Genomic DNA, 20,365 nt, shown 5'->3' with positions numbered 1-20,365 from the left:
AAGAAAAATCTAATAGGCGTCTGACAACTGGACATGAGTGGGGGAATTTTGTTTCAGTGCCTCATTTTGGAAAAATCGCAAAATCGGTCATGAAATCGCGATTTTGAGCGATTTCGTCCGATTTTTGCGATTTCACCCGATTTCAATCCGATTTTATCTATTTTTGATTTTTTCAAACGATTCAACACGTAATGCATGTTTTGACTCGTAAAATCATACGATTTTACGAGTCAAAACACGATTTTAACAACATTGATCCAAATAATCAAGCCTCCGGTTGTTCAACTGCGGTATGAATTTTACAGCTATAAAACAAACAAATCCTATAAACAAAAAAGAAAGCATGCACAAGCCCAGCCCAAGTATTATATTCGAACCCTAGACCCCAAAATGGCCCATAATAAGAACTACCCAATAGTAAAACCCGATTACCCATCTCTCCCTTTATGAAATCTCACCGCCACTAATCCACCAGGGTTTATCTCTCTCTCTCTCTCTCTCTCTCTATACTCTCAAAATCCCTAATGTCACCTTTGAATTGAAAACAAAAAAACCTAAATTTCGCGCTCGTCTCAGTAACTTAAGAAATGACGAAAGTATACGGCACCGGCGCTTACGATTTCAAGCGCCACCACGTGGCCGAGTACCCACTCGACCTCTCTGCAACCCGAACCGAGACCAAATCAGCCGATTCCAAACCTGGTTCAACAACTCTCCCCAGCTCAATCACTCTCTCCGAGATCCAACGCGACAGATTGACAAAGATTGCCTCCGCAAACTGGCTCAAAACGACCACTTCTGCTGTCGCGGATGGCGGAGACATGTTGGCGGAAGAGGAGGAGAGGAGGGGGTTTGATGCGGAACTGGTGAAGAAGATATATGAGACGGAGTTGAAGGTGAAAGAAGGGAGAAAGACTGTGCCTTTGCAGAGAGTGATGATTTTGGAAGTTAGTCAGTATTTGGAGAATTATTTATGGCCCAATTTTGATCCTGAAACGGCAACGTTTGAGCATGTTATGTCTATGATTCTTATGATTAACGAGAAGGTTAGTGATTTATTTAAGGTTTTTTGCTTGTGTGTGTTGCGCTGCATGTGAATTGTGAATTAGTAATGAAGTTTAGGGTTTTTTTGGGGGCTAGCTGTGGAAACTGAAAATGAGAAAGGAATAATGGGTTTTTTGTATTTTTTTCTGTTTGTTTAAATATATGAGAAATTGGAAACGGGGAGGTAATTCTTAAGTTGATTTGAAGTGTTATATTTGGATAATTTAACCTGATCTTGAGATGGAATTTTTGAGAGTGGAAGCTTGATGAATTGAAAATTTGAGTCAGCTGAAGTCAAGAAGATGTACTAGGTTTTGTCAAGTGAGGACTTGGGTTCATAGTGAAACCCTGCATTTTATTTATTTATTTTTGTATCTTTCATTTGCTACTGTTGTGCTTGATGGTTGAAGAACGAAAGTTGGGGAAGATGTGATTAGAGGAAATTTTGGTTTTGGTGTATTCTTTTGTTATAGCAATCATGCCATATTTTTTTTTCTATTTTTTATTATTAAGTATGAATTTAATTGGATGAAAGAATTAATGTTTTCATGAATATTATCTTTGTAAATTGCAGTTTCGAGAAAATGTGGCAGCTTGGTCATGCTTTTATGATCGGAAGGATGTCTTCAAAAGATTTCTTGATAGAGTTCTTCACCTGAAGGAGGTTCGTGACCTTTTCTTTAAGTTTTTGACCATATAATTTGCCAGTGTTAAAACTTTGCTAGGAGGGACATAATAAAAATTAAATTCTAATAAACAGGTCTACTGTGTTACAATTTTTATTTCAAATTCTGTTGGTAACTATATTTGGTTTTTTTCTTCATTAATTTCCTATGAGATGTTTTGTAAAAGCAGGTGATGCTTCAGAACTACCATGTTAAATTGATTGATGATGTTTTAAATGCTGTTTCAGGGGAGAGAGTTGAGTATAGCAGAGAAGACAAATTACCTAGTTTTCATGATTAATGCCTTTCAGGTATGCTGCTTTCCTACAAGTTCTTTTTTTCCCTTTTCCTTTTATTTTGATAATTCCTCTGGTAGGTTTTTTTGTTGTGATGGAATTTGGCATACCATGCATCCCCATGTAGCATCATGTAATGGCTCATTTGCGTCGCAGTTGAGTACCAAAGTGCACTAGACATCATGTAGATCTTTTCTATTGAATGTCATTTTCCCTTTTGTTTTTGGAATGGCTCATTTGTTCTGTTGAGGAATAGTGGATCATGCTCTAATTTTAATTTTTCTTCTTGTGTCATTTAACAACTTCGCCTCATAGAGTTTGGAAGATGAAATGGTGAGTCAGACGGTCCTCAGAATAGCAAGTTTTGAGTCATGGCACAGTTTGTCATATGGCCGCTTTCAGGTGAGATTTTTGTGCTCTGTGTAATCCTATTTTGCTAACAGTCTTGCTTGTATGCTGTGTAGCCTACTAAGCCTATAATTTGTTTCTTTTGGTTGCAGATGGAGCTTTGTCTTAATAATAAATTGATTAAGAAATGGAGAAAGACAATAAGAAAAGAGGCTGAAGAGGCAACTAAACGAGGAGAAGTTTTCAACCCGTCAACCTCGCTTGAAGTGAGGTTTTTGAGGAATTTCACTGAAGAGTTTCTTGATGTAAAGTCTTACCTTAAAACACAATGCAGCCAGTATCTGTTTTTTTCCCCTTAAACTTGTTTCAAAGCTAACCTATTATGTTTTTATCCCTCTCTTAGGTGCTTGATTTCAAAGTTTTTCCCCAGAAAAGCTCTGCAAACGAAGATGAAATTGATGATGCTGCAGTCTTGTATTGTGAGAGGTTTATGGAGTTTCTAATTGATCTGTTAAGTCAACTGCCAACAAGGAGGTATATTCATCTCTCTCTTCCTCTTTCTCTCTCTCTCTGTTTCATTTTCACTTAGCTTTGTTTTCTTCTTCAAGTTTTTTAATTATTACAGGCTGGTTCTTATATAGTTCATGTCTTGAATTTTTCTAATTCAAAACCAATCTTGCTTTACAAGTGCATCTTATGCTTTCAAGATGTTGATATTCTCCATACACCAGTTTATTTCATTCTATGTTTTTTATTTTCCCTTTTCTTCGTTTTCCACCATGTATAGGTATCTGAGGCCTCTTGTAGCTGATGTTGCTGTTGTTGCGAAATGTCATTTAAGTGCTCTCTACAGACATGAAAAAGGGAAACTCTTTGCTCAACTGGTTGACTTGCTGCAGTTCTATGAGCGGTTTGAGATTAATGATTATTATGGCACACAATTAACAGATGATGAAGTGGTTCGATCTCATTATGAGCGTTTCCAAGCCTTCCAGCTCCTTGCCTTTAAGAAAATTCCCAAGGTATTTCATATGTAACTGCTGAAATTCTAACTATTGTCTGTTGCAAAAGGATGCAGCTTTTTATAGTTGATCTTTCTTGTGACATTAATTATCTTTTGATTTCTATTCTTTGTATTAATTTTCTAAACAACCCACTTTGGTTGTAGCTGCGAGAACTTGCACTGTCTAACGTTGGTGCAATTCACAAGCGAGCTGATCTCTCCAAGAAATTGTCTGTGCTCTCTCCCGAAGAGTTGAAGGACTTGGTTTGCTGTAAGGTATGTGAAGGATGATATGTACTCCAACTAGGTTAATGTTCTCCATTTTATCTCAGCTGATTTTTCTACTCCATGCTAGTGTTATTTCATAATTGGTTATTGTCATCATGTTATGCTTCCATGTATGCTCATTTGTCATTTGTTATTACTTTGATTGGTCTTTACTATGGTATAGAGTTGTTTGCAACTTATAGTGCAATGCGCCTATTAATGTTCAATCGAACTTATTTGTAACTGCCTAAAGTAAATTGCTGCTTGTTTAATTGGTAATTGGAACTCAAGTAGAACTTCATAGCTTTATTGTTTTCATGAAATCAAAGTCCTCAACTTTTGATAGCTAATATACTAAGAATATCATTGAGTGGAGTACATATGCAAGGAAAATGCTAAAAGTTCAATACATATGAAGCTGTAACGCCAAATCAGATAGAAAAAAGGGGGTGCCACTGAGTTCTTAGATAATCATAATACTTTTTTTTTTCTTCTATAAATCGAATGTAAAAGCTGCAGAGGTAGACAATCAATCACAGGGAGAAGAACTCTTTGTCTATGTTATGTCTAACGAGAATGTTTTAACTCCAACCGACCATGCCTTTTTGTATATAAAAGACAACCTGTCAAAAATCAGCTGTCAGTTTGCTGGCTTTTTTGTTGCCACATGTCTGTTCAAGTCTGAAGTGTAGATGTTGTAGTGCAAAAAATTCAGATCTTTTTGAATTTTAGTTTTTACATTGATCAATGTGCAAGTGTGCTGATACTGGAACAAGTAGACATCTACTCACTGACATTTTAACTTCTTTTATCAGCTCAAACTGGTCTCCGCGGAAGATCCCTGGTCTGAAAGAGTTGATTTTCTTATTGAAGTCATGGTCTCCTTCTTTGAGAGACAGCAGTCTCAAAAAGAAGCAATAAATGCTCTTCCACTTTATCCAAATGAACAGATTATGTGGGATGAGAGTGTTGTGCCCAGCATTAACTATTCAGGAGAAGGTTGTCTGGCACTTCCTAAACTTAATCTGCAGTTTTTAACACTTCATGATTACCTTTTAAGAAATTTTAATCTCTTCCGGCTTGAATCAACATATGAGATTCGTGAAGATATTCAGGAAGCCACACCACATCTCCTTCCATACATTAATAACGAGGGAGAAACTGCTTTTCGTGGTTGGTCAAGAATGGCTGTGCCAATAAAAGAATTTAAGATCACGGAGGTCAAACAGCCAAATATTGGTGAAGTCAAGCCATCATCTGTGACAGCAAAAATTACTTTTAGCATTTCGAGTTATAAAACACAAATAAGATCTGAATGGAATGCTCTGAAGGAGCATGATGTTTTATTCTTACTTTCAGTTTGCCCGTCATTTGAGCCTCTAAGTGCCGAGGAAGCTGAGAAGGCCAGTGTTCCAGAGAGGCTTGGCCTCCAATATGTGCGGGGATGTGAAATTATTGAGATCCGTGATGAGGAGGGAACACTCATGAACGATTTCACAGGAAAAATTAAAAGGGAGGAGTGGAAACCACCAAAAGGTGAACTTAGAACTGTAACCGTTGCTTTAGATACAGCCCAGTACCACATGGATGTCACTGATATTGCAGAGAGAGGTGCTGAAGACATTTATGGGACATTTAATGTGCTGATGAGGAGGAAACCTAAGGAAAATAACTTCAAAGCAATCTTAGAATCTATAAGAGATCTTATGAATGAATATTGTATTGTTCCTGACTGGTTGCACAACATTTTTCTGGGCTATGGGGATCCTTCTGCAGCACAATGGACCAAAATGCCTGATCATCTTCAGAAAGTAGATTTCAAAGATACTTTCTTGGATGCAGACCATTTAAAGGAGAGTTTTCCAGATCACCAGGTTTGTATTGCTTATTCTTTGCTTCTATGATTGGACTTTGGTTTTTGTTTCCCCTTTTATTTGCATACATAGGCCCTTGCTAACATGCTGAGATAGGGGAAGTGATGCAGGACAGCTTAGGGGCTGTTCTGAATCTTGACTTTTAGCAGTTGTTTAGGGCTGTATTGTTGTGAATTTATGAAGGAATACAAGGAAGGATGTAGATAGGTTCTAGGAGTCACACCTATGGTTCTAGGAGTCACACCTATGGTTCTTAAGAATCGCTCCTAAGAAGAGATTGAGTCATGCAATCAAAGCTTTGATGGAAATTATTTGATATCATTGCATTCTAAAATATTGATAGACTGCATGCTTATTTATAGAGTTTTGGTTGTCCAAATCCAACAAGGACATGGATTCCTGAACCTCCAACATAAGTATTCCTGTTTGGAATAGGAAAACCTGATGAAGCTAATTACTTTAGAACCGATAGAATACTAAATAGAAAATAACCTAGACTTAGACAATTTTTCAGATTTCCCATCTAAAATGAAAATTACAGAAATACCCTTGCCTATAAAAAGTCATCATTCTTGCTTCTTTTGCCGTCCACATCAGGGAGTCATCTCCCTCCCTTCCAAACACTTTATTTAAGTTGTTTATCATCATAAGGTGCAAATGAGGTTTTGTAGCTTTCTTCCTTTTCTGTTCCTTTTATTTTGTTTTATTTGATCAGTCAGTATTCATACAATTGTTTTTAAATGTGTAAATATGATGCTCTATATAGGTACCAAACCTATAAGAAAATTGAAAAATCTATACCCAATAATGACAGGAAAAGTAGACTACATGAAGCCCTATGGAATATAAATGTAATTAGATTCCTAATAAAAGCTACTTTTGGCTACTCTTTAGCAAATATAGTACTGCAAATTTTTTTTGAATATAATTTAAGACTATAATCAGACATTAATTCTTGTAGGCCTTCATTATCCATGAGTTTTAAGCATTTCTGTAGTCTACAGCGAAGTTTTTGATTGTGGGATCATTCATGAGCTATATGGTTGCAATGGCAATGCCTTTTACAGGTGGAAATTTTATAAGTCACATAAATTTCTGTTGTTTAGAGACAATACAAACACATTTTAAGGAGGTTAATGCCTTAAAAAGATGATGTGTGGTGAATGCTGATTTTCCCTAGTAGTTTGTTCATTCTAAAGAGAAACATAAATTTACAACGTACTCGTCTTTCTTTTCTGCAGGTTTGTTTTGTAAATCCAGATGGTTCGGCTAACTTGAATCCAAGACCTCCTTTTCGAATTAGGCTTCCAGAAAAATTGAAGGGCTACACTCATGCAATTCCAGGGAATGAGAAATCTACTATTGATTCCAAAAATGGTGTCAATATGGTGGATTCTGGTAGGGAAAAAGAAGAACTTATTGTTGAGGCGTACATTCCTCCTGATCCAGGACCTTATCCTCAAGATCAGCCAAACCAGAACTCAGTCAGATTTACATCGACACAGGTGAATGGCAACTCATTTACCTAGTCTCTGGGATCTTTTGGTATTTATTTAATGGGTGGAATCCTTTGTTAGTTTCTTTTCTCTTTGCTTTTTATTGTTTGTAAAAATGGGTGCGAATCCAAGTTTCAAACACATTACTTCTGCAATGAGAAACAGTTCAACTATTTGTGATTTACTGGATAATTGAACTTTTTGTTGCTTTTGACGTCCATCATTTTCTCAAGCTTTTATGTGTCTACATTGGGGGTTTATAATCTAACAGATTCTTCTAAATGTTGGCATCAAGGTCTCTTTTTTCACTTACAAGGTTGACAAGCATTGAAGTGGATAATGATGGATAAGAAACATGCTATTACTTTCTTTTTGAATGATTGCATTTGTTTTTCTTGTGCAGATTGGAGCAATCATGTCTGGTATCCAGCCAGGACTAACCATGGTTGTGGGGCCTCCTGGTACTGGAAAGACTGATACAGCCGTGCAAATCATGAATGTTCTATATCATAATTGTCCATCCCAGAGAACATTAATAATCACCCATTCCAACCAGGCCTTGAATGACCTGTTTGAGAAGATAATGCAGGTATTAGGTTTGAAATATATTCATGTGGATATTGACATAAAGACTAGTAATTTAGATAGTCGTTAAATGTGAATATGATCCCTTGAGTTTTGCACTCTTGATATGGAGCATTCACTGGTGTTCTTGATATTAAAGCCTGTTCTGTATCTAGAAAAGCTTATTTCGTGTATATGTTGCTTTAATGCCTGGAACTTTTTCATCGTTTTCTTAGAGAGATGTGCCAGCACGGTATCTTCTTCGACTTGGTCAAGGTGAACAAGAACTAGCAACTGATCTTGACTTCAGTAGGCAAGGGCGTGTCAATGCAATGCTTGTTCGACGGTTGGAATTGCTTAGCGAAGTGGAGAGGCTTGCAAGATCTCTCCAACTTCCTGAGGATGTAGCTTATACTTGTGAAACTGCTGGATACTTTTGGTTACTGCATGTATATTCACGTTGGGAGCAATTCCTTGCTACTTGTGCGGATAACGAAGATAAACCAACACTTGTCCAGGACCGTTTTCCTTTTAAGGAGTTCTTCTCCAACACCCCTCAGCCAGTTTTTACTGGTCAATCATTTGAGAAAGACATGCGGGCAGCAAAAGGGTGCTTTCGTCATCTCAAGACTATGTTCCAAGAACTAGAAGAGTGTAGGGCTTTTGAATTGCTCAAATCAACAGCTGATCGAGCAAATTACCTAATGACAAAACAGGCAAAGATAGTGGCAATGACCTGCACACATGCAGCTCTGAAGAGAAAGGACTTCCTCCAGTTGGGTTTTAAGTATGACAACTTGCTGATGGAAGAAAGTGCCCAAATATTGGAGATTGAAACTTTCATACCAATGTTACTTCAGAGGCAGGAGGATGGTCATGCACGTCTTAAACGCTGCATACTGATTGGTGATCATCACCAGTTGCCTCCCGTTGTGAAAAACATGGCTTTTCAGAAGTATAGCCACATGGATCAGAGCTTATTCACTAGGTTTGTTCGGCTGGGTATTCCTTATATTGAGCTCAATGCCCAGGGTAGAGCCAGGCCAAGCATAGCTAAGCTTTACAATTGGAGATACAGAGATTTGGGAGACCTTCCTTATGTAAAGGAGGGGGCTATCTTTAAGAATGCAAATGCTGGGTTCTCCTATGATTACCAGTTAGTGGACGTGCCTGATTATCATGGGAGAGGCGAGACTGCTCCTTCTCCCTGGTTCTATCAAAATGAGGGAGAGGCTGAATACATTGTTAGTGTTTATATATACATGCGTTTGCTTGGATATCCTGCAAACAAGATCTCCATATTGACCACTTACAATGGGCAAAAACTTCTTATTCGTGATGTTATCAACAGAAGATGCGTCCCTTATGACTTTATAGGCCCACCCTGCAAGGTAAGATGCTTGATTGCTTCTCTTACATTAACTAGGCATAATGACTATGAAAAATGAGTAATTTTTCTAAAGGTTGATTTTCACATATTTATATACTTCTGCTTAGAATGAGGTTCATCTAGTTGCTTGATGGCCAAATAAAAGTTATACATGTGAGTTGGTGCACATGGAATGACCAATTCCATCCATGGGGCATCTTTTGTTGCACCAATGCCATCTTGTTACTCTTAACACCATTGTTGCAATTCAGGCAGCAGGCTTTCATACACACACACACACACACACACACAACGCACCATATGTACGTATGTATTTGTTCAATATCATTATAATCACCATCAATGCTCATGTACAGGTCGCCACTGTTGATAAGTTTCAAGGACAGCAAAATGATTTTATTTTGCTCTCTCTAGTGCGTTCTCGCTTTGTGGGTCACCTTCGTGATGTTAGAAGATTGGTTGTTGCCATGTCCCGTGCCCGACTTGGACTTTATGTATTTTGCCGCAGATCTCTGTTTGAACAATGTTATGAACTGCAGCCTACATTTCAACATTTGCTTCAGAGACCTGATCGCCTTGCGCTGAATTTTGGTGAAGTTTCGACATATACAGAGCGGCAAGTTGAAGACATTGGACATCCTTATTTTGTTAGCAGCGTTGAGGAGATGGGCCACATTGTAATGGATAAAATGAATCAATTGCATCAGGTATATAGCTCTTTGCTTCATATACCTTTCACGTCTTGTTTTATGGTTGATTCTTCAATTCATTAAGTTGAGGAACAGTCTTGAGAAGTTGGCTGTCTTAAAACCTAAACTTATACTGTGGCCACACACCCAAAACTAGCACAGCCCGGTAAGAAAATGGGAGAATGCCTTACTTAGTTCCTTTATGAAAATGATTTGTTAAAGATACCTTAATAAAATATGAAGGGCAACCTGCCTCATGTTAGGTGAAAGTTGTGCATATTGCAGAGTAAAGAATAAAGCATTTTAGGCTGATGAAGCTTACACACACCTGCAAACGCCAGTGCACACACACAAACACACACAGTGTGAATCAACTCTTGCCTAACAAGTTGTAGTTTGTGATGGATCAACTTGACAAGACCTTTGGCTTTGTCTTGTTCAGATATTTTAAAGTTATCAGATTTTCACCTGGTCTGAACTTTAATAGCATATTGTCAGAGGTATCAAACTGGCTTTTGGTTTTGAGCACTTTGGTTTGTACTTTTCATATCCGTTCATTTTCAACTCCTAAGAAAATCTTCTGCATTATTCTTAAAAGGGTGTGCTTGTTCTTGTTAATACCTCCAAGACATTGGCACTGTCACTCCCATCTGTTGGGTGATGGTGTGGTACATTCAAGTCGCACCAAGTACTGCACAAAGCAGTGACAGGCTTGCAATATTGGTAAAGTATGTTTTAAGTACTTCAAATGTAAACATTTGGGCTTATAATATGCTAAGTCACGTGCATAAAGTAGCTTGATCTTTATTTTGCAAGATGAAGAAACCTTTTCCAGCCTGTGATGCGGTGCATCCGCTTTGTTGTTGGCTGCCAATTAAAATCCACTTGCAAATTTTATCTTGCAAATTTTATCTTAGTCTGCTGTATAAAGTTCCAGTGGTTGAAGTCATGGTTACTCTTGATTCCAGGCACGTATGATGAGCTATCAGCATGAGCACTACATTGCGTATCCATCTGATGGACCTGCTCCTGCAAAGGGCGCAATAATCAATGATACACCAGACGAAAACGAGGCAGAGGAATCGAAACAGATTGATGATATTCCAAGTGGTGAAGACAACCAGGCAGAGGAATCAAAAGAGATGGATGCTATTCCAAGTGGTGAAGACGGGGATTTGCAACCTGATAACCAATTGAATGGGGAAAAGGTGAGCGAAGCTTGCCCAAATGATGAAGATGGCATGCCACCAAGAAGTGGTGCAAACGGGGAAACAAGCATGGAGGAGTAGCCTTTACTTTCTCCACCTAATCGCACAAGTTGTAAGCATAACTTGCAGATAGAGACGAGTAACGCCAACTGGCAAGTAACTGTTTAGCTTTTCTGGCAGTATCTGTATCTGGTAGGAAGAAGATGAAGGGCACTCTCGTGTGGAGTCGTTTATCTGTACTGTACAGTGCAAAAAAGAGAAATCTTGCTTGCAAAGGGATTTTGTTGTAATATTCATATCCAACTAGCTAACCTAGTCACGGAAAACTCTTCTAAGAATTGAAATCACTGCCAGTCATTTGAAGTCGTTTTGTGGAACATCGTTGATTTTTTTCCCGCTCGTTCATTATGTTTCTTGTGCCCTGGAATTCAGGAATATCATCCCATCATACCCGGTGCTGGAAATTGATCATCCCGGTCTCCTTTTCAGATCAATACTGTCAAGGGCATTTATTTTCTATTTTTCATGCCATACGATCATCATTTGTTGCTGAAATACGAAAATCTCCATGAATTCAGAAAAAAAAATTTGACAAGGGCGTGTAAATGTCTTGGTTAATGGCTTGAAGTATTCAAGAGAGCACAGATACATATCGACTCATTCGATGGGAAAATAACTTCAACAGGAGCAAATATAAATGGGCTCGTGCATATATTTGATGCCAAAATTGCCAAGACAGAGAAGAAATGAAGGTACAAAGTTCGAGATTAGTTCCTGAGGCTCATGTCAATCTCCAATAAACTTCCGTTTCTTTGTTGTGTTCATGTATGGTCTAAGCACCCATTCATTTTGTGCTTCGGTCTGATCCACTGTCCCTAACTTTATCTGCAGAGCCAATGTAGAAACAGAAACATCAATAATCCAAAAATTACACTGACGATTAGTAATAATATCAGAAGGCATTGCAGAGGCTATATAAGTGATGTAATAATGTTTTGCCAATAACTGATATCAATCAGATTCTGGATGTCTACAATTTCTCTATCACGGAAAAATAAAATTAGAATATCACGGAAGCCATTTCTAACTTCGAGGCAAGAAATCTTAGGCGTGGTAAAACATTGAACTAATTGATATTAGAGATACCTGATAAAGCCGCATTTCGAAACGTGGACCAATTTCTTTGAGCTCAACAGACTTAGGGCCTCCATGCTTTTCGTAAATATGATGTCTAAATACCAAATAAAAAAAATCAGCCAAAGCATATTGCATATGAAGAAAAGGTGATCAGTTCGGTACAAAAAAGACAACGAATTTCGCTAATTAAAAGCTTGCAAACAGAAAACATAATAGCCAACAGGAAGAAAATTTTCAGACTTGAGGTAACCAAACACATGACAGGAAAATAATATTACAGGTAATGGTTTGTGCATATATACATTCTTCCTATTCAGTAACCAGGTTGACCATGTTTGGACCTAACAATACAATTTTATTTTTATTTTATTTTTCTACTTTTTTTTATCATGATACAAGTTATGTTGTTGGCCAAGTAATTCAAGAATATTTTTCAAAGCTTTCAATCTTTAAATATACACTCTGTTAGTCAACTCAGGATATTTTCTGATAAATTTGAATACTTTCCAACATCAAACATCATTGCTATTACCAACAACACAAAGTGATGTAAGAGCTAGTAGAGCAGAAGGCAAATTGCTTATGACTGCTGCCTCCTGTCATTTGCTAAGCTAAGACTAAAGCATCATTACAGAATTATTTTTTTTAAAAAAACATTGTTTTCCACAACAACACTTAAATTCCTTTTCTTTGAGATGTTTCAGCTTCATAAGATTGTCTATGAATTTTCTCATAGCAAACCTCTACACTAACAGGGCTAGAAAATGAACAATGTAGATAAGCTATTTGATGAGGTCTACTTGGAGCTCATTCACAAACATAAACAAGCTGAACTTAAGACAGGTATCCCAAGCAACTCCAAGCAAAGGTGGATATCCCATGCAATTACAATATAATGGCATATAATAAGACATCATGGAAGTTGTTTCAAATTGTCCTCATTTGGCTTGAAACAAGAATCTTTCATGGACTAGAACAGGGAACCAACCTGAAGGAGATATAGTCAGATTGATTTGCAAAAGTAATGATGCGTTTTGTATCTTGCTTCGGCATAGGGAAAAGATGTTTTAGAATATTTGCTGTTCTTTCTCCCAGCTGTCAATATCAACAAAAGAAATTCCACAATGGAACCATCCACAGGTTAAAACGTTTAAGTAATAAAGCAATTGTTTGAATTGGTTATGTACTGGTTAAATAGCACAATTTCCATTTCTTTCAAAAGCAACAAGCTAACTCAAGGCTGCTAATTGTCTATCAAATCTTCAAATAACCACAAGTTGCACATGAAGAAGTCAAACTCCAAAACTGAAGAATAGACATTCAGGGAATGAGAAATTAATACCTTGGATTTAAAATTGTTAAGAATCAAATGTGGGTGGGCCTCAGGCATAGTTCCGATGGCTTTCTTGTCCTTAATGTCATGTCTAGTAACCTACAATAAGGACACTTAATCAGCATACAAAATCCCCCAAAACATTAGCCCAATGAATACTCCCAAAAAATGTAAGAATAACCAACTACTTACCACATTGAGCAATTCAAAGTAAGCAGTTGGACCAAATGGTAGATGGCATATAACCAAACCATCTGGCACACCACGATGCTCATGCACCAAAATCACATCAGTATAATCATGTGCCCGACAACTTTCAATAATCTCAGATATAACCTGCAAATGAGCATTTTTTCAAAAAAGTCACTAACATATCAAACAGAATCAATCTCCTACACAGCCAAGAAAATCTAGACTCGCAGGCTTTAACAAAACTCAACTTCCTCTAAACACTCACACAACAAAATTCTATTAACCACACATTTCTTCACCACCTCTACGTAAATCATTAAATGCGAAAACACAAATGCCAAACCATCTTCTTAACCCCAAGTCAGTCTCTTGAAAGAGAAATTATTAGTTATACCAGTAGCTGCCCTGCTCCATCCCACAAAAACATCAGACTCACCATGAAAATAATTCATGAGTCCCACCTTTAGATGCAAGGGAGGAGCACAACTCTGAGCATAAAATTAACAGATTAATTCACTAACCTGACCACCACGATTGATTCGTTCCGCATTTGGAAACACAAACTTCAATTCCTGTGCAAGGTTCCGCCAACCATTCGAATCAAATTCTCAACAAAACAAATCCATGTGTTTAACACATTCAAAACAACATAATATTTCATAATTAATTTTTTCAACACAATTCAACGCGTAAACCTAACAAATTACCTTAACAAACTGAGTAAGAGGAGCGCTCGGATCCCTCGACGTAGTCAATAAAATTTTCGGGTCTCGTTCGGTCGCTTTCGCATACTCGTCATCAATATGACTCCTCGGTACTAAAATTATGCAAACAATAAAATAATTAACTAAAAATTTAAATAAGAAATTATATATATATATATATATATATATATATATATATATATATATATATATATATATATATATATAAAGAAAGCTTACTTGCGGTGTTTTCATCTTCAAGATCAATTTCTTGACGAAGAGCGGCTTCTTCGTTTCGAAGCTCAGTAGGAATCGGTTTTCCCTCTGTAAAAATTAATTAATTAATTAAAAAAATCTGTTTTTTATTAAATTAATTAATAAAAAAGGGAAGAGGATTGGAACCAGCTAGGGCTTCTTTGATTTTGCGTTTCTTCTCGTAAAGTAAACGCTCTTTGCCTTCTAAGCTTTTTCGGTACAAATACTCTCTTCTTAATCGGATGTTTCGACGGAGCATTTTTAGATAGAGAGAGAAAGTTAGGGTTTTTGTCAGGGTTTTTGCTTAGTGAAATAGAGGAGGAAGATGGCGCTGGGTCTAAACGACACTGTTTCTATTTTACTAATGTCTTATGCAAACGACATGTCGTAATGAAGATTAGAGATGGGTTTAAAGGATTCGAACTCGGGTGTGTGATAATATTGAATATTTATAAATTAAACTATAAGTAGATTGGTTGGGTTAACTCTGAATCCACAAATTAACACATTGTTTTGAATTTGTTATATGAAATAAAATCATTTTAATTTAAAAAAAATATCTAATTCAAAATAAAACCTAATTAAATTAAATATCAAGTTTATCTCTTCGATCAGGATTTATAACTATAAATTTATTTCTTGAGATTTTTTTAAATTTTGACCATAAGACATGGACACAGCATTTTGAAAGTTCTTTCATGAATGGCAGCCATGCAAATACAGAAATCAGAAACACAATTTTTATAATATCAAAAACATAATTGCTTCATCCATACAAAAAGATTATCTAAATACATCAAGGGAATACAAGTGAATGAAATAATGTGTATAAATTCATTAAAAAAAATTCACGACATAATACTCACAGTAAATTCTCTCTTTAATACAGAAATATTAAACCTTGATTTATTGTTTAAATCGGCGGTTGGGTGAATTAAACCGAATTGAATAAAACAATGTTATTTTAACTTTTTTTTTAAAAAAAGTTAAAAAGACATAGTTTTGATTTTTTTTTTATAATAGAGTTGTGAGTTGATTTACCCGATAATCTAAGTTTGATTGGATCAACTGTTACTTGGTTTTTTTTGAAACTCAACCCGCACCCGGTTTAATAACACTGCTTAAAAGTAACTAGATTGATCTTGCAATAGCTGAAGCCGTGCCAATACTTTTGCAACTGTGGGTTTCAATCTTGGATGGCCATTTTGTGCAAGATCGATGAGGACCGCCTGAGCAGATTCTCCATGTTGTGATCTGTGTTCTTCAATGCTAAAAATTCTCTCTAATATCCATAGTGCTTTTTCTTGAGCCTTTACAGTTCCTGATTCCAAAACTCTTATTATGGCCTGGACAACAGACGTTTTGGCCATGTAGTGGCTTCCACTCTCCCAGATTTCATCTTGCAAGAGAGTTGCGAGGGCGTTGAGGACAGCTTCATCAGCTTCCCTCTCTTCACCTTCCAATATTTGGATCAGTGGAGGGACAGCACCGGCCTTGACCAAACAAAATGTGCTTTTAACGACACAATAGCCGTCATGGACTTGGCAGAAAGTGTCTGCGGAAGGAGGCATACATGTCCACCGTGATTTTCTGGACTTTCGAAGAGCTACTGAGTTCTGCGATAGTTGTGCGAGTGAGATTGCTGCTCTACACTTGGCTACTGATGATTCACTTGCTAGCAACTTCAAAAGGACAGGAATCACCCCTAGTTCTGCTGAAAGAAGCTGCAATTTCTTATCAGAAGGAATGGTAAAGCGAATAAGTACGCCTGCAATGCTCTCTTCTAACCATGTTTTTGTTGAAGTTGATGTTGATGCACCTGAACTCATTAGTGAGATCAGAATGGGCAGAAAATGTAACTTTTTCAGTACTTCTGTTGATTTCTTATTGCTAACAGGAAGATTGCTTACTATGCCGATTGCGGCGGCTTTTTCACTCTCAGATGCTGATGATGAGATGATATTGACTATGTTGATAAGATAGGATTCTCCAAGCTGTTCCATGAACTCTTCTGGTGAATCTTTAGAAAGGGTGTAAAGCAAATTTAATGCAGCACTTCTGATCTTGATGTTGCTTTCTGTCAGAAAGGGTAAAAGAAGCTGGACTGCACAATTTTCCTTCATTTTTCTTCTTACTTTGGATGCACTAGAGTGGGATGCGATACTATTTAGAGCTTGCAAAAGATTATACTGAATCGCTGGACTGGAAAGATTCAAAAGCGAGAGCATCTGCTGGGCCACGTCTTTTTTAACCAGGATAGTTTCTGATTGAGCAATCCTTGCAAGTATTGCAGAAGCTGGCTCCCTGAGTGTCATAAGGACAGATGTCACGGAGAACAGTAGCTGGAGCAGGGGTGATACAATACCTGAACTGATCAAACGTTTTATATTTTCTGTCAAGTTTGACAAATTTTGTAATGCATTTAAAGCAGATAACTTGGCTTCAAGTTTTCCAGATTTAAACATCTTGACAAGGGGCTCAACTGCTCCATCTTCACCAAGGGAGGCTCTGCACTGATCTGTGAGCTCCATCCTTGAAACTGCTGTTGCCATGAGGATCTTGCTCATATCAGAGCCTATATAAAAAAAAAGATGATTAAATTTAGACAACAAGGGGCTTGAAAGGTATAAAAAATTGGTAGAAATCAAGTTCACACTTGATATCGATTTTCAATTGAGAATTCACACAACTCGCAAAAATCCCAAATGCCTTTTCACTCAAAAGGCACATCAAACAACATCAAATACATCCACAGTTCTGAACACGAAAACTATGCTACAGAACATGCATTAAGCGAAAGGAAGCTTTAATATTACCTTCCTTCAGGCAATGAACTAGAGGTTTAAAGTAACCAGCCTCAGCCATATGAAGCACATTTTGAGTATTGCTTGACAATGCAATCAACAACTTTGCTGCATCATGAGAAGCAGTTGGATCATCCCCATTAAGCATGGTGACTAACATAACGATACATCCTTGAATTCTTCCAATTCGTCGCCTAACTGCAGAAATATCTGAGAGTTCTGACAACAGTCCTACAGCTTCCCTCCCTTCATCGGCATCACGTGCCAAAGATTTCACCAACCCTGACAAGCAGACTACATCTGTCATTTTCTCCTGCAGACTACCAGACAATGTGAGAAGGCTACAAAGTGGAAATTCTTAAACTTGCAACCAAAATTATGTAGAAAAGTTAAAACATTTCTCATATGATTCACCTTGTTTTCATCATTGTCCAAGGCGAGAATTCTCAGTATCTGGATGATAGTTAACCTGTTGTGAGGCTTGCTCGAGCCTAGCCGATTAAACAGAATTGGAATAATATCTTCTTCATGGATCCACTCTTTATCAATTACCTGATCCCTAATAAAATCACTTAAGACCAAAAGTGCAAGCCTGAATTCTTCATCATTACCATACTTGAGTTGTAACACTACATCATCAATGCTAAGACTAATCTTTTCCTCCTCAATTTCATTAATAAAAGAGCCCTGCTCACTTACGAACCCGGATTCTTTGCTTGGTCTTGGACCATGAATTACACAAGGGCTAGAGCCGAGACTTGGACTTGGACTTGGACTTGGTGTAAAACTGATATCAAACTTCACATTCATCAATTCTCTGTGCAATGCTGCAATATCTTGTTTAACTTCTGTGGATGCATCAATGCTTGCAAAAAGCACAAGGCCTAGTGATCTCCCAAGTTCTTGAGTAACAACCACAATTTGCTTAACGGGTGATCTTGAACAAGCTCCTTCAATTAATTTCTTAGCTCGAGTAAGCTCTTTCTCTATGGATTCAACTCCCTTTTTGACTGGCGGTCTGTCCATGAGTTTCTCATTATCCTTTATTGCTACAAGAACCGGTGTGAACTTGTCTAGTAGAACTGCAAATTCAGTAAATATTTCTCTATCGAATTCTGAGTTCTTAGCAAGTGATACCACCTCTTCTGTCGAGGCTTGTTGCTCTGATTCAATCTCAGAAATGCTTCTGCTATCAGGATTTTCCATTTCTTTCTCGTATCAAGTATGTGGAGAAAGAGTATTTAAGGGTTGTAATTATAGAAGTGACCAACCAAAACTCAAGAAATCTACAGAAGTTGACAGAGGAAGTGTGTCTGTATTAAGAAATCAAAAGAACTGAACAGAAACTGAGCCTGAAAATAACAAGATACACACACACACACGTGGTTGTCTATATATTTACACACAAACGTGTGTACACAGCAAGTCTTCTGTACTAGAACAAGAATTCAAAAGCAAGAAAATTCATAATCCAGAGGTAAAAGAAACGAATAAGACTATGAACCTGAAGAAGCGAATCAAGAACTGGGAAGACTGACTGAAAATTCCACAAAAGAAGTTTCCTCCTCCATGGTTAAATTCTTCTTGGACGGGATCTACAAGTAATATACGTTAACAAAGACCGAGGACCTGGAACACTAGAGTTTCTTGGTTTCATCTACTTGTCGTGTTCCTTTACATTTTGGACAACCGTCGAAATATAGGCGAAAATATCTAGTTGGTGAGTGTGAAGGGATTGGAGATTAATTTCTTGTTTGGAGTGTTGTGGAGAAGGCTATCTAAAGGGTCAGTGTCAAGGGTTCTGACTTCTTCCCTGATGCGTTAAAGGCCGCTGCTGTTTCCGGTAAGTTTCTTTTTTCTTTTTGCTTTTTTTCCTGGTAAAATTTAATGAGGTTAGAGGAGACTAAGTCAACTGAGAAAACAACAACACAGTTTCCGGTCTGTTTTACATTGCTTGTCTCGAAATTGCATTTAAAAGCTCCAAAGATTTCCTTCATGGCTGCCCTGCCATCCCTTTGTTCTTCTCTTTATCCACTTTTGCCTCTGTGGGATCCAGGTCAAGCCACTCCCTTACAGTTGAGGTTGCCTATGGAGAGCATCGTCGTCAGAACTGACCCAGGCTGAGGCTCGGTGATGGACTGGTCACGTTAACCCGTGTGTCACAAGATCAACCAAAGTCTACCCTAAAACGAGTTATTTTTATTTTTAATTTGTTAGAATAATAATCAAAATTTTGGGTTAACTAAGAAATAAGTTTTTCATTTTCTTTAATCCATTACATCATGCTATGATGACAAATTAATTTTATATAGCTTTCTACCAAGTCAAATACCTTTGAAGGCATGGTGGAAAAGTAAATGGACTCCTTATATATTATCAAATATTCAATTTCACATAAAAAAAGTAATTTCTTTACAAATATATATTTTTAGTGTGAGTGATAAGTTTAAACGTTAAAATAAATAAAAATACAAATCCATATTTATTTCAACGTTTATATACTCCTTATAATTTTCTGATGGCAAAAAGAAAGAAAAACTTACTAGCTAGTAATTTATTTATTTTTATTTGAATATTTTAAATTATTTTTTAATAAAAATATTTTTATTCAATTTTATTATTGTAGATGATAGTTTAGAAACATGACATATATTATAAAAACATGCAATTTAAAATTAAAAAAAAAATGAGGGACGAAAACTTAGACAGAGAAGCCTGAATTTTATTTAAAAAAATAGTTTAAGATATTAAAAAATCCAAAGGTTAAGTTTAATATAACCCAAAACTCAGAAAAGTTCTGAGTCATTTAAATATAATAAAATATTTTAAAAAAGTAGAAAAATATGTAGCATTTGATAATGGATTATTTTAATATAAACGGACGAGCATCACATAAGCAGCACGCGTGATCTCTCGTCCACCAATTTTAACTTCTTAAGCCACCTCAATTTCCTGGGTCATTACAGCCCATATATAAATTATGATGGGCCTAATCGTCCACTTTGTAGAGTTTATGTGGGCTATCTTGCCATATCAATTGGGCCCAAACATGTTTTTTAGCCCATCAACATTAAATGGCATCGAATAAAAAAAAGG

At 36.9% G+C, this 20,365-nt stretch overlaps 3 protein-coding genes across 3 annotated transcripts; 1 reads left to right on the top strand and 2 right to left on the bottom strand.

The window, feature by feature from the left end:
• Positions 1 to 452: 452 nt before the first annotated feature.
• Positions 453 to 11,221, top strand: LOC7460223 (uncharacterized). The gene is made up of 14 exons (XM_002303877.4): positions 453 to 1,046; positions 1,619 to 1,708; positions 1,958 to 2,020; positions 2,321 to 2,407; positions 2,506 to 2,658; positions 2,757 to 2,887; positions 3,141 to 3,375; positions 3,522 to 3,632; positions 4,439 to 5,497; positions 6,739 to 7,002; positions 7,397 to 7,582; positions 7,794 to 8,948; positions 9,304 to 9,654; positions 10,605 to 11,221. The coding sequence occupies exons 1-14, from the start codon at positions 588 to 590 to the stop codon at positions 10,923 to 10,925; spliced, it is 4,665 nt and encodes a 1,554-aa protein (XP_002303913.3). The 5' UTR covers positions 453 to 587; the 3' UTR covers positions 10,926 to 11,221.
• Positions 11,222 to 11,431: 210 nt separating this feature from the next.
• LOC7460224 (uncharacterized) lies at positions 11,432 to 14,842 on the bottom strand. Its single transcript, XM_002304746.4, has 9 exons — positions 14,613 to 14,842; positions 14,451 to 14,534; positions 14,214 to 14,323; positions 14,028 to 14,078; positions 13,507 to 13,650; positions 13,324 to 13,413; positions 12,970 to 13,076; positions 11,991 to 12,075; positions 11,432 to 11,729 (listed from the first exon to the last, which is right to left on the bottom strand). Exons 1-9 carry the CDS (start codon positions 14,722 to 14,724, stop codon positions 11,631 to 11,633), a joined length of 882 nt encoding a protein of 293 aa, XP_002304782.2. The 5' UTR covers positions 14,725 to 14,842; the 3' UTR covers positions 11,432 to 11,630.
• Positions 14,843 to 15,183: 341 nt separating this feature from the next.
• Positions 15,184 to 19,299, bottom strand: LOC7462777 (U-box domain-containing protein 44). The gene is made up of 4 exons (XM_024597777.2): positions 18,774 to 19,299; positions 17,684 to 18,555; positions 17,282 to 17,582; positions 15,184 to 17,040 (listed from the first exon to the last, which is right to left on the bottom strand). The coding sequence occupies exons 2-4, from the start codon at positions 18,473 to 18,475 to the stop codon at positions 15,587 to 15,589; spliced, it is 2,547 nt and encodes an 848-aa protein (XP_024453545.1). The 5' UTR covers positions 18,476 to 18,555; positions 18,774 to 19,299; the 3' UTR covers positions 15,184 to 15,586.
• Between the last annotated feature and the right edge of the window lie 1,066 nt (positions 19,300 to 20,365).

The sequence above is a fragment of the Populus trichocarpa genome, chromosome 3, assembly GCF_000002775.5.
Source record: "Populus trichocarpa isolate Nisqually-1 chromosome 3, P.trichocarpa_v4.1, whole genome shotgun sequence".
Lineage (NCBI taxonomy): Eukaryota > Viridiplantae > Streptophyta > Magnoliopsida > Malpighiales > Salicaceae > Populus > Populus trichocarpa.
This window is presented reverse-complemented; position numbering and strand designations above follow the sequence as displayed.

Coding starts and splice junctions, on each gene's coding strand:
- LOC7460223 (XM_002303877.4), top strand. CDS start 588: ATGACGAAAGTATACGGCACCGGCGCTTACGATTTCAAGCGCCACCAC. Junction 3,376..3,521: donor CCTTTAAGAAAATTCCCAAG/GTATTTCATATG, acceptor CTTTGGTTGTAG/CTGCGAGAACTTGCACTGTC. Junction 5,498..6,738: donor AGAGTTTTCCAGATCACCAG/GTTTGTATTGCT, acceptor TCTTTTCTGCAG/GTTTGTTTTGTAAATCCAGA.
- LOC7462777 (XM_024597777.2), bottom strand. CDS start 18,475: ATGGAAAATCCTGATAGCAGAAGCATTTCTGAGATTGAATCAGAGCAA. Junction 17,583..17,683: donor TGGACAATGATGAAAACAAG/GTGAATCATATG, acceptor GGTAGTCTGCAG/GAGAAAATGACAGATGTAGT. Junction 17,041..17,281: donor AGTTCATTGCCTGAAGGAAG/GTAATATTAAAG, acceptor TTTTTTATATAG/GCTCTGATATGAGCAAGATC.
- LOC7460224 (XM_002304746.4), bottom strand. CDS start 14,724: ATGCTCCGTCGAAACATCCGATTAAGAAGAGAGTATTTGTACCGAAAA. Junction 14,535..14,612: donor AATCAAAGAAGCCCTAGCTG/GTTCCAATCCTC, acceptor TAATTTTTACAG/AGGGAAAACCGATTCCTACT. Junction 13,651..14,027: donor GAATCAATCGTGGTGGTCAG/GTTAGTGAATTA, acceptor GCTCATTTGCAG/GTTATATCTGAGATTATTGA.